Source organism: Anomaloglossus baeobatrachus, chromosome 6, assembly GCF_048569485.1.
Source record: "Anomaloglossus baeobatrachus isolate aAnoBae1 chromosome 6, aAnoBae1.hap1, whole genome shotgun sequence".
Lineage (NCBI taxonomy): Eukaryota > Metazoa > Chordata > Amphibia > Anura > Aromobatidae > Anomaloglossus > Anomaloglossus baeobatrachus.
In genome coordinates this window covers 142,572,858-142,585,712 of record NC_134358.1, presented here as the reverse complement: position 1 = coordinate 142,585,712, position 12,855 = coordinate 142,572,858, and the positions used below count along the sequence as shown (strand labels likewise).

General features: G+C 39.9%; 1 protein-coding gene across 4 annotated transcripts in view; it reads left to right on the top strand.

Moving 5' to 3' along the window:
* Nucleotides 1–11,318, top strand: part of SNTG1 (syntrophin gamma 1) — a 1,064,578-nt gene extending 1,053,260 nt beyond the window's left edge. For all 4 annotated transcript variants that reach the window (XM_075353282.1, XM_075353284.1, XM_075353281.1 and 1 more), the window contains 2 exons: nucleotides 6,351–6,461; nucleotides 9,557–11,318. In XM_075353282.1, the coding sequence (XP_075209397.1) occupies nucleotides 6,351–6,461; nucleotides 9,557–9,727 (282 nt within the window). In that variant the 3' untranslated portion in view covers nucleotides 9,728–11,318. The remainder of the gene's footprint in view (nucleotides 1–6,350; nucleotides 6,462–9,556) is intronic.
* Nucleotides 11,319–12,855: the final 1,537 nt, after the last annotated feature.

Genomic DNA, 12,855 nt, shown 5'->3' with positions numbered 1-12,855 from the left:
TGGCTGTTAGTTCTCAACTCACAGACTGATTGTGCTGGGGAGAGGGGAGAGACAGCAGCATGAGTACAGAGTGCACACAGACCAGGAGCTGCACAAGGCACCGCCTCCTCACATAGTTATATAGTTACATAGAATGAAAAAAGACCTAGGTCCATCTAGTTCTACTTTCCTCCACTAATTCTACATTTTATCACTACATCACTTATAACCAACAATGTTGTGTGTACTGAGGAAATCATCCAGCCCTTTTTTAAAAACTGTTATAGTATCTGCCATTACTACCTCTTGTGGTCAGCATTCCACAGTCCAGCCGCTCTAACTGTAAAGAACCTTTCCCATTTAGCTGTCGGAATCACTTTTCTTCCACTTGCCGTGTATGCCCCGTGGTCCTTAGTATTGTCTTTGGAAGAAATAAGTCATGTGCCAGTCCTTTATATTGACCACACATGTATTAATACATATAAATGAGATCTCCTCTGAGGCATCTTTTTTCTAAGCTGAACAAATCTAATGGGCAGAGTACCTCTGTCTGGAAACCCATGTTTCCTGAAGTGTTGTGCGGTTCTTCAGGGAAGGAGGTGGTGCCGTATGCATCTCCCAGTTTGTGTGCCCTCTATACTTACCATGCTTCTCTCTCTCCCCCTTCTCCAAAGCACATTCAGTCTGTTATTTATTTATTTTTTAAATAAAGGATTTTTCTCTGTGTTTTGTGTTTATTTCTTTTGACTTACAGGGTTAATAATGGGGGGTCTCATACCCCCCTCCTCCTTACTAACCTCGGGCTTGATGACAGCTGGGATTTTTTGACAAATCACAGCTTTCATTAACCCCTTACATTACCCCGATTGCCACTGCACCAGGGCAACTCCGTAAGTATAATAATCCTGCTTTAATCTGTATTTTGATTCCTTTTAATTTTTTTATTTTTATCCGTGTGGCCGACACCAAACAGGAACCGGATGCAAAGTAAAAAGTCTGTGTTCAGGGTTCAGCAGTGGACATAAGGTGTCTGGTACAGACCCTGAACTTTACAGTTCAGGTTCGCTCATCCCTACTGAGAGTCTGCACTTTACGCCTGTATTGACTGTATAACTGTATCTAAAATACATTTACGAGCAAAAGGGTAACAATGTTTTGAACTTTTTGCTTTCAGGCTCCATATCTCACCACTACAGCTTCAAACATGAGACTATCTTCATTTTATAGACATCATCTTAACTATTTTATACATAAATTTGACTTGCAACTATATAGCATATGATTAGTTAAGCAGATTCTTGTCATGTCCCTGCATATTTACTGTTTTGCTCCTTGAAATCAAAATTTTAATGTTTATTATTTTGTTAGTTTTTCATAAATCCACCTTTGGCTTTTAACACTGCCTTAATTCTTCTGGGCATGCTCTTTATGCGCTCAGATTCAAGTATGTCTCTACAGAAATCTGATTTCAGGTCTTTTTTACATGTTCCTCATGTTGGTACATAGTGGTTGACTCACTGGGGTATGTATATGTGGCATGCCTAATTACCACAAATAATAACTACATGTGTATTTCAATCTGTATAACTTGTATTATTAGCCCTAATGAGATATGGTTTTCTCTGTTGTTCACTACAAAAGCACACATATGCCCACACTCCCTTACTGGGGCTGTTCACTTGAGATAAAATTAACACTTGAGAGTGAGCCCTAGAAGGAGATAGGGGAGGAGCTGAGTTGGTTGAGAAATTCAGTCAGAGTTGGGGTGGCAGCCAAGGTGAACGTGTGAGAGGAGTGTAATAAGGAGATGGTCCTGTTCTGAGGTAACTGATAAAACCTCTGGAGGGGCCAGCTGCACGTTGGCAAGTCACCTGCTCTCCAGGAGGGATTAAAAGATTCAGGTTGTTGTCTTGTCTTAAGAATCCCACGACTTCAAGGCACCTAATCCCAGGTAGGGAAATTCTAACGACAGGAAGAATGCACGCTCACCACACAGCAGAGAAGCCAACTCTCATTAGGGCAGGAAAAACCACCGTTCTTGTAACGGCTGTGAGAAAATGTTCTGAAAGGTTCTGCTGAGCTCCAGAAAAAGGTAAAAGCTCTCTGTCCTGTCCCTTGCTGAATTATCTGCTGCACCATCCCTACCTCAACATCGCCAGAAACCAGCCCTAGTTGGAGGGGGGGCGAGGGGACAACCCTCTGGCACTGTGAATCACCCCCTTGGGACCTCCAGCAGTTTCTCAATCCATTAGCCGCTTTTCCCCTTAGTTCTTCCAGGCCCATTTTCACCCATCAGAGCCTAGTTTATTGACTTCCATTTCATTGCTCCAAACCACCCATTTCCAATCTGCTACTATTTACTTCTCGTACTTTTTTCAAACGAGAGCTGATGCTTCTTATGGTGATATTTAATTAGTGGCTCCTTCACCTTATTTCAGGCCACCATTTTAGACTTATGCAACATGCATTGCACGGTGCTTGCATGGACATCTGTAATCTCGCTATTACGAAGCACATGAGCTACCTCCAATGGTGTGGTTTGTCATGCCAAAACTGATAGATCTTGTGATGAGCTGATTTGTTGACTGCAATATTTTGCCTGGATGTCCACCTTTTGGCTTTTCAATGGATGGACGAATTTCATTTATTATTCATCCAACTGTCTTGGCACTGATGCAATGGCAATTTTGTCAATTTTCTTGGCCGAGAGACTGCTATTGATGAGCTAGATGATTCTGTTTCTCTTTTCTTGAAAAATAATCTTCATGGATTCTCCTCCATTTGAAACAGTGACCTTTGACTTTAGAATGAATCTAATAACACACTGAGCTATTAGAGACTAAGAGAACAGATTGTAATTTGTAGTATACAGAAAGAAAATGTTTTTTCACCATCAGGGGCAAAACAGTAACAATGCCGTGACATGACAAGAATCTGCATAAGTAATCATATACAACCTACAAGAATTAACGAACAATGACCATAGTAAAAAAACTATTCTTTTATTAACAATAAAGACCTTCCATTAAAAAAAATTATCCCTTGAGAAAGACACCAAATTGAAACACATGTCGGGAGGAAGCTGGAATGCCCAAGGCTATCTGGTCAATCAGGTAATGTGCATCTACCTGTATTACTAATCTAGCAAAGCATTGTATATGTAGTGAGGACAAAGTCGTTGTAATGTGTATTGGGTGTATGCTGTATAGCTCAATGGAGTGATGTCTGTATTTGGAGAGGGTTACTGTTACGACTCAGGACAATATGTAAGTTATTGCTCCCTACAACTATCCAATTATAGATTACACTATTAGTGAGTACTATTGCAGCATATCTAGATACAATAAAAATGAATTGTGATAACATACTGGCCCTGCACATTAGTTGCTGTAACCCAGTACTATTACTATTATTATACATGTATTGATTGACCTTGGTTGCTCTGTGAGTGCACCCCTAGTGGTTTATCTCATTGTTTATTTTTGCTCACCTTTTTATTAATGGTATTTCTTTGTTGTTAATAAAAGAATAACATTTTTTTATTCTGGACGTTGTGCGCTAATTCTTGTAGGTTGTATTGTTTTGCGCAGACTATGTTTATTGTGTGATGATCAGTACAGTTATTTGTTTATTCATTGTCTGATCTGATTTTGAAGCATTACTGATTTATAAATAATCATATGCTGAATAGTTTCAAGTCAAATTCACGTGTGAGTTAGTCAACATGAGTGTCTATAAAATGAAGGTCGTCTTAAACTTAAAGGCATAGAGAGATATGGAGTCTGAAAGTCAAACGTTCACAACATTGTTATCCTTTTGCTTGTCAGTGTATTTTTTAATAAACAGCTAAAATGACAAAACCTGTGTCACTGTTCAAATATTTCTGGACCAAACTGAATATGAATTAAACTGTGCACAAACAATTGTTACAAGGAAGGAGTTTCTAGAATGCAAAGTACTGTACTACAACATGGTAATAAAAAAGAAGGAAACAGATTTTTTTTTTTTTCAGTGACTGTTTGCAATGCCACACAATAACTTCTAAGACTCCACATCTAAAGCCTGCTTTACACCTTACAATTAAGCATACGATATCGTATGCGATGTGACACGCCCCCATCGTATGTGCAACGCGTTCAATATGTTGACCATGTCGCACAAATGATTAATTGCTGTCACACATACTTACCCTTCCATACGACCTCGATGTGGGCAGTGAACATCCACTTCCTGGAGTAGGAGGGACGTTTGGCATCACCGCGATGTCATGCAGCAGCCGGCCAATAGAAGCGGAGGGGTGGAGATGAGCGGGACGTAAACATCCCGCCAACCTCCTTCCTTTCGCATTACTGGCGGGAGCCGTGTGACGCAGGTAAGATCTGTTCATCGTTCCCGGGGTGTCACACACTGCGATGTGTGCTGCCTCAGGAACATTGAACAACCCAACGTGCAATTTTTAGCAAATGAACGACATGTATGCGATGAATGGTTTTACGTTCAATCACAATCACACGTAGCTGTCACGCGCTACAACAGCACTAATGATGCCGGATGTGTGTCACTTACGACGTGACCCCGCCGACACTTCGTTAGATATGTTGTAGCATGTAAAGCCCGCTTAAGTCTTCAATAGTTTTCAGGTTTTACATTTTTTTTTGTAAAAGTTTAGACAGCTGACTTTAACCTAACACCCACAATACAATGAAAGACTGTATTTGCAGATGGTAAGTCGATCATAAGTAGAGATGATTGGATTGATTCAGAGCAAATCAATTCAAATTAAATTTCATGCAATTTGCAGGTCCTCACAAATTCTAATATATTGCAATTAGAGATGAGCGGACCCGTTGAAGTTCAAGTTCGGCAGGTTCACTTGAACATTAGATAAAGTTCAATCCTGGACCAAGACATAATATGAAGCCCATTGGAAGTCGCTGATTGGGCAATTTAGCTCTCTGCCCACATGCAGACAGCCATAAATAGAGCTTCTGGAGGAGGAAGGGTGACGAATTTTTACTATTTTTGTGCACACTACATCCGATAACACTGTTTTTATCAAGCACCGAGCATACCCGAGCACAGAGATGCTCGTTTGAGTGTTCAGCATATGTTAAACAACCGAACTTGAATACTGATTTTTTTGAAAAGTCTGTATTCGGTACAAATAAAAAAACTTTACTGTTCAGGACCTCTCATCTTAACTTTCAATTCAATTTGTACCAATTGGCTAAAATAAATACTTGGCTAATGATGACACATGCAGCTAGGCTAACTTTCCCATAATGCCATGCAGCTATTGCATCACACCAGGAAGGGCAATCACAGTAAGTATAAAATTTAGGGATAGCTAAGAAGTTCCAATTTAAGTTTTTATAGCATATATATATAGTGGGCAGACCACAGAGTTCATTTCAGATAGTGATACAAAAAATTCTCTCTCCTCCTCCCCAAAATACTAAATTAACAATGAAACATATTGGATTAAAGTATTGAGGGATGGCAAAATGTTCTACACATCATGCAAAGGCATTTGGACTGCTAGAGATTTGCCATGAATAAATTAAAGGGGGCTTTACACACTGCGACATCGCTAATGCGGAGTCGTTGGGGTCACGGAATTTGTGACGCACATCCGGCCGCATTAGCGATGTTGCTGCGTGTGACACCGATGAGCGATTTTGCATCGTTGCAAAAACGTGCAAAATCGCTCATCGGTGACATGGGGGTCCATTCTCGATTATCGTTACTGCAGCAGTAACGATGTAGTTCGTCGCTCCTGCGGCAGCACACATCGCTATGTGTGACGCTGCAGGAACGAGGAACCTCTCCTTACTTGCCTCCCGGCCGCTATGAGGAAGGAGGGAGGTGGGCGGGATGTTCCGGCCACTCATCTCCACCCCTCCGCTTCTATTGGGTGGCCGCTCAGTGACATCGCTGTGATGCCTCACGGACTGCCCCCTCTAGAAAGGAGGCAGTTCGCCGGTCACAGCGACGTCGCCGGGAAGGTAAGTATGTGTGACGGGTCTGCGCGATGTTGTGCGGCACGGGCAGCGATTTGCCCGTGTCGCACAACAAATGGGGGCGGGTACCCACGCTAGCGATATCGGGACCGATATCGCAGCGTGTAAAGTAGCCTTAACTGCAAATCGAGTTTTGGTGAAAAGTTTACTGAACCTAAAATTTCAAATTTCAAAATGTTCAGTCTTCTCTAATTATAAGACAATTTCATTTTGTTGTTTCAGTTACTTTTGATAACACATTATATGTGTTTGGGGGGGTGAAAACATTCTGCTGTGATGAGATTTCTAACAGTATATTACGAATTCTATCGGTTCAGCTCCTTTTGTAAATTCTGTTGTTTTTTATTCAAGGCTATTTTATGGAGATATAAGTTTTCTCAGCTAAAAGGATCTTCAGATGATGGAAAAAGTAAAATAAAGTTTTTATTCCAGAATCAAGACACAAAACAAATTGAAGCAAAGGTAAATAATTTTGTTATTCTTTAGTTTTAGTAGTATTGATATCATAAGTTGAGCACTAGAAATAATTTAAAAATTATGTGGCTTTCAGTGCATAAATTACAGTTTTTCAGAATCCTAAAAATCTATTGTCATGGAACTTTTCCATTTGATTTTGGGATTATACTAGATAGACCATTTGTTCTACAATAAACAAAACCATTTTCACATTTGAGCCTGACTTGCGTTTATAATGGAGGCCATCATGTTTTCCTTGATAAGCTACAAGAGATCTCAAAAGCAACCTACAGACCCTATTGATTTTTAAGGGTATCATCCAGTGGTTTGTTATGGTTTTAATTGCTCTATGGTCAAAAAGAAGCTTTGTATGTTGCAATATTCTTTTGCCATTTCATCATTAAAGTGTAATGGACATGTGAACAGAGGCTACAGAGTTTGTGAAAGTGCTATGAACAAAGCCTAAAATAGGCAAAGTAGAGAAATTATAATAACACACACTGCCTTAGGCCCCCTTCACACGTCCGTGAAACACGTGCATGTTTGACCCGTTTCCGTATGTACCGGAGACACGGCCAAACGTGCACCAATGTTAATCTATGTTTGAGGTCACACGTGCGTTATTTCATAATGTCCATGAGTCCGTGTCCGTGATCCGTATGTGTTTCCGTTTTGCACGGAAGCATGTCCATTTTCTGCACGGAACACGCACACGTGGACACCATGAAAGTCAATGGTTATGTGCGCACAATACGTGACATGGATGCATCTCTGTATGCTCCGTGTATGTTTTGTGCTTTTTTTCTAGCAATGTCGGTCATTCTTTCTTTTCCTGTCTGTCTGTCAATCTCCCTCAGTCCGTCGGTCGGTCTCTCTGTCTGTCTGTAGGTCTCTCTCTGTCTTGTCTGTCCCTTTCTCACAGTCTGTCGGTCAGTCTGCCCCCTCTCTCATACTTACCGTTCCCCGATCACCGGCGCGGCGCTGCACGGCTGTTCTCTAAACTCCGGCGGCTTTTCCTCTTTTGAAAAAGCCGGCCGCTCATTAAACAATCTCGTATTCCCTGCTTTCCCTGACCACCGGCACCTATGATTGGTTGCAGTTAGACATGCCACCACGCTGATTGACAGCTGTCTCACTGCAACCAATCACAGCCGCCGGGGGCGGGACTATAATGTGCAGTTAAAAAAATAAATAAATAATTTTAAAAAAATGACGTGCGGTCCCGCCCCATTTTGATACCAGCCAGGGTAAAGTCACACGGCTGAAGGCTGATATTCTCAGGATGGGGTGCTCCACGTTATGGGGAGCCCCCCAGCCTAACAATATCAGCCAGCAGCCGCCCAGAATGGTTGCATACAATAGATGCGACTGTTCTGGGACTCTACCCGGGTCTTCCCGATTGGCCCTGGTGCGTTGGCACTCGGGGTAATAAGGAGTTAATGGCAGCCCATAGCTGCCACTAAATCCTAGAGTAATCATGTCAGGCGTCTCCCCGAGATACCTTCCATGATTAACCTGTAAGTTACAGTAAATAACTGGTTGCAGTGAGATAGCTGTCAATCAGCGTGGGAGCGTGTCTAACTGCAACCAATCATAAGTGCCTCTGGGCGGGGAAAGCAGGGAATACGAGATTGTTTAATGAGCGGCCGGCTTTTTCAAAAGAGGAAAAGCCACCGGAGTTTAGATAACAGCCGTGCAGCGCCGCGCCGGTGATCGGGGAACGGTGAGTATGCGAGAGGGGTACTCCATTCAGTCACTCAGGGGATTAGCGGTCACCGGTGAGTCCTTCATGGGTGACCGCTAATCAGGATGCGACACCCAGACACAGCCGCGGTATGACAATGAAGTCGGGTGAAGTTCACCCCAGTTCATTCTCTACGCACGACTCTGTCTGCTGTCAGCGGGTATGTATCTACAACATTGTGCATCACAAACACGCATAAATTCACACGGACAACACATACACATGTCAATTATTTCTCTCATGCATAAACGGACAACCAACACGCACACACGGCTAGCATACGGCATTCACACAGATGGAACACGGACACAAAAAAAGGACACGAAAATGGACCCGAAAAACGGACGTAACACACGTGCGTGTTTTTTCACGGACGTGTGAAGGGGGCGTTAGGGAGTCCCCCCAGAACGCAAGAAGCTCATAAAAATTATATGGTTATTAAGTTCATAAGATTAAAAAAGTATCACAGAAATTCCATTAAAAATGACAAGGAATGTGGAATTAAATACAGGCAGAGAAAACAGTACTATTAAAAATAAAGTTCTTGCAGTCCATAAAACATATAAATATTAATATATTCAAAATTAATCACAATGGATAAAATTGACAAAATTCTAAGAAGAAGCAGGGCGAAACATATGTCGGGGTGGAGGAATGTGCATCAGCAGCCGAGTTCAGGACTTAGTAAGGTACTTTGTACTAATTCAGTATGCTCCAGAGTCACTTAACTAATGGTTTACATTCTATACTATATATCACCTATAGATTAATAATGGTTAAATTGCCATTCTTCTGAGACAGATCTTGTCTAACTTAGTAAGCATGGTTGCACTATAAATATGCTATTGAACTATTTGGTATAATTGTTCTGAGAATTTTGTCATTTTTATCCAAGGTGATTATTTTTGAATATATTAATACTTATATGTTTCATGCACAGTGAGCACTTTATATTTATTGGTACTATTTTCTCTGGCTATATTTAATTCCATGTTCCTTGTCATTTTTAGTGGACCTTCTGTGATTTTTTTTAATCTTATGAACTAAATACAAATTAGATTTTTAAACCATATATTTTTTATGAGATTCTTGCATCCTGATGCGACTCCCTAAGACAGTGTGTTTAATTATATTTTCTGAAGCATATCCACTCGTGTGGCAAAAATATAACTTGAATATATTTTTGGACACCTCTTTTGCTATGTAAAGTAGAGAAATAGTAGATAACCAAGCCTGGCATATAAGTAACTGCTATGAACAGTGCACAAAAAAACCCTTTCGAGTTTACTTTTAAAGTTATTGCTGGGTTTTAGTATTTGGCATATAGTAATCTAATTTTTATTTCTTTAATTTATAGGAACTGGAATTCTCCAATCTATTTGCAGTTCTGCACTGCATACATTCATTTTTTGCTGCTAAAGTGGCTTGTTTGGACCCTCTTTTTGTTGACACCCAGGGGGCTGCTTCTGCCTCCGCATCGGCCTCATCCACCACAGCAGGTGTTTGTAAAATGAAGTATTCAACTTGATATGTCTTAATGAAATGCTCTCACTTTCTGAGGATAATCAAACTGTGAATGAATATTTATTGAATTCGAGAGAGCCTTTTGGAACTGGGAACAGAGACAATATAAATGGTTACTGATTTATTTTTTTAAGCAGAAAAGTATTATAGGTTCACATTATTACCTACTGTACAGTCTTCAACATATCACATCAAAGCATTTGCTGAAAAAGAGAAGACATTCTCTAGCATCAAAGACACTTTTTTATTCCATGTGTTTTAACATTCGTGTAAAACAACATAAAAAATAATAATAAAAAAAAATCTATATACAAAAAATAATAAAAATTGCCAACATGAAATTAGCACTTATTTTCTAAAGCTTAAAAAAAGTGACAAAACTGTTTTTTGAGTTTGTGTTTTATGCTGTTAGCAAAAAAATGAAGAAACAATATTCAACCAACTATAATGATATCCAACTTAAAGACTTCGCCATAGGAAATAAGGCAAAGGAGGCTAAATCATTATTCCCTCTCTTTCTCTATTCTGAAACTGTATATTTTTTATATTATAATCTTTCATCTGTTATTCTGTCACCATAAATTTTTTATATAACTATCATTTTATGCCATATGTTCATAGAGTAAGGAAGAGTTCAAAATCTGACCACATTACTAGGAAGGCCTTGTATTATATTACAGCGTGTATTCATTTTTCACTGCCTTTTTTTCATTTAAATAGTCCTTGAGACATGAAAGCCATAAAAACATTGGATAAATTGTACAATGTTCAACTGGTTAACTGAAAAATGTAACATATGGTCTGTGATTCTCAAATTAAGTACTTATTTACTCTGTAAGCTGCTTACAAAACCCTTCATAATTGAACTGGCATGGATTAACCAAAGGATGAGTAATGCCGATTGATCCACATGTGCTCTTTTGAAATCCTACGTTTTGTACAGATTCTGGGTTTATTATTACTTCATTGACCTTTATTGGTTTTAAAGGGAACCTGCCATGTCCCTTTTCTGTTCCCAACTGCTACTATAGTAATATATGGGCCAATTGCAATATAATGATATAGTATTGTTTTCTTGATTACTAACCCAACAATCCTTGAACTATTAACTCTTTTCTTGCAGCATCACATATGCTGATTATTCAGGACTAGTCTGGCAAGTTGTCTCATCCCCTAGGTTCGTCCTACCTTAGATATTATGGTCATACCTTTTTGGGCATTATTGAGAACCCACTATAATAAACACTATATGTAGGCGGTAATTCACATGGCGGAAGGACAATTAGATGATAAGAGACAGGACTAGCCATAGGGAACAGAGGGTCTGATGGACTAGTCCTGCCTAGTTAGCATATGCAACACTGCAGGATAAAAGTTCATTATTCAAAATATACAGTGTTAAAAATCACATAAAACAGTTCATCACATGAAATAAATCTACAACCATACTACTGTTGTAAAGGTTGTGGTCAATCACTGGACTTAACAGTGGTACTTAAAATGAACCTTTCAGGTGTAATATGCACCTAGAACCACGAGCAGTTCTGGGTGCATATTGCTAATCCCTGTCAAACCGTGCCAGCCTATAGTAACATATATAAAGAGATCTCTAGAAAAAGTATTTCTAAAGATCCCATATGATATGCTAATGAGATTAGCGACTGGTCGCAAGGGCGTTAGTTTCCTAGGCAAGTCAGCCCCCTTAGCATGTAAGTATGTCCCGTGGGAGTACTAATATGTTTATTAATTTGCAGCGTCCGAGGATGGTTGTGCTCTACTCTGCTGCCATCGCATTCGACTCCTCGATTTTGGCTCACTCTGCATGATCCCAGACTTCCAATCATGTGCATTATGAAGCCAGGTGTACAATTCCTGGCTTCAAACTCATGTAGTGCGCATGACCAAAAGTCCGGGATCATGCGCACTGAGCCGAAATCCAGGAGTGGGACGCGATGGCAGCAGAGAGATGAGCGTGACCATCCTCTGACGCTGTGCATTCATTAGCATGTTAGCATACCCAAAGGGGCTTGCTTACATGCTAAGGGGGAGACTAGGCAAGGGAACTAACACCCTTGTGACTATTCCTTGATCTCATTAGCATATCATACAGGATCTTTAGAAATACTTTTTCTAAAGATCTCTTTATCTATGCTACTAGGCAGGGATTAGCAATATGCACCAGAACAGGTTCACTTTAACATTGAAACCTAGGGGTATTCCTTTACTTCTCTTAATAATTTATAACATTTACATTTAGTCTAATTTAGAAAATTGGTATCAAAAACAAATATTGCAAAATACTATAATTAAATTTGCAACTGAATATTGAGAATAAAATTAGCAGACCACATGACACTGACCTCTATTATATACACAATATCATTGGAACTGTTCATGAGTTTCAGACCATAACCTCCAAGACAATTTTTTTTCAGAGTTTCAGTAAATTATAACCTCTGTCACTATGGAATAAAAGAAAACGGATGTGAGTATGAAAATATTTCAGTTATTGATAGAAATCTTAATGAACAAAATGAAGACAATTTAATTTAATGGAAGTTTGTTTAATATTGTTTCTCGTTCTCCAGAAATAAGGTTCTTTCACAGCTTCATAACCATGGGGAAATGACAGTAGTCTAGATGCTTTCACCTGTGAATTTACATGTGAGGGTCTGTGCGCACTGGGAAAATGTGTTTCCTAAGCAATATCCGCACCCTTTGGCAGAATTCCGCACCTGTGGAAAAAAAACGCACCCAAAATCCACATGCGGTTTTACCATGGTTTTGGTGCGGATTTTCCACAATTTTGTCCCTGCAGTTTCTAACTATTTATCAATGGCAAAACCGCAGGTACCTGGGGATAAGAAGTGACACGTTGCTTCTTTTTGCTGCAGAAATTCTGCAGCAAAATCTGTAGGGAAAAAAAATGCAGTGGGCTCACAGTATTTTGGATTTCTGATAGATTTTGCTGGGGAAGGACTGCATGAACATTATGAACAAAAACCGCACCTTTTCCGCAACAAAAACCGCTGCAAATCCGTGGCAAAAAACGCAGTGTGCGCACAGGGCCTGAACCTCTTTGTCACTGACAATGGAACTTCATAGTCCCTTTAGTAACAATTACAAAATATG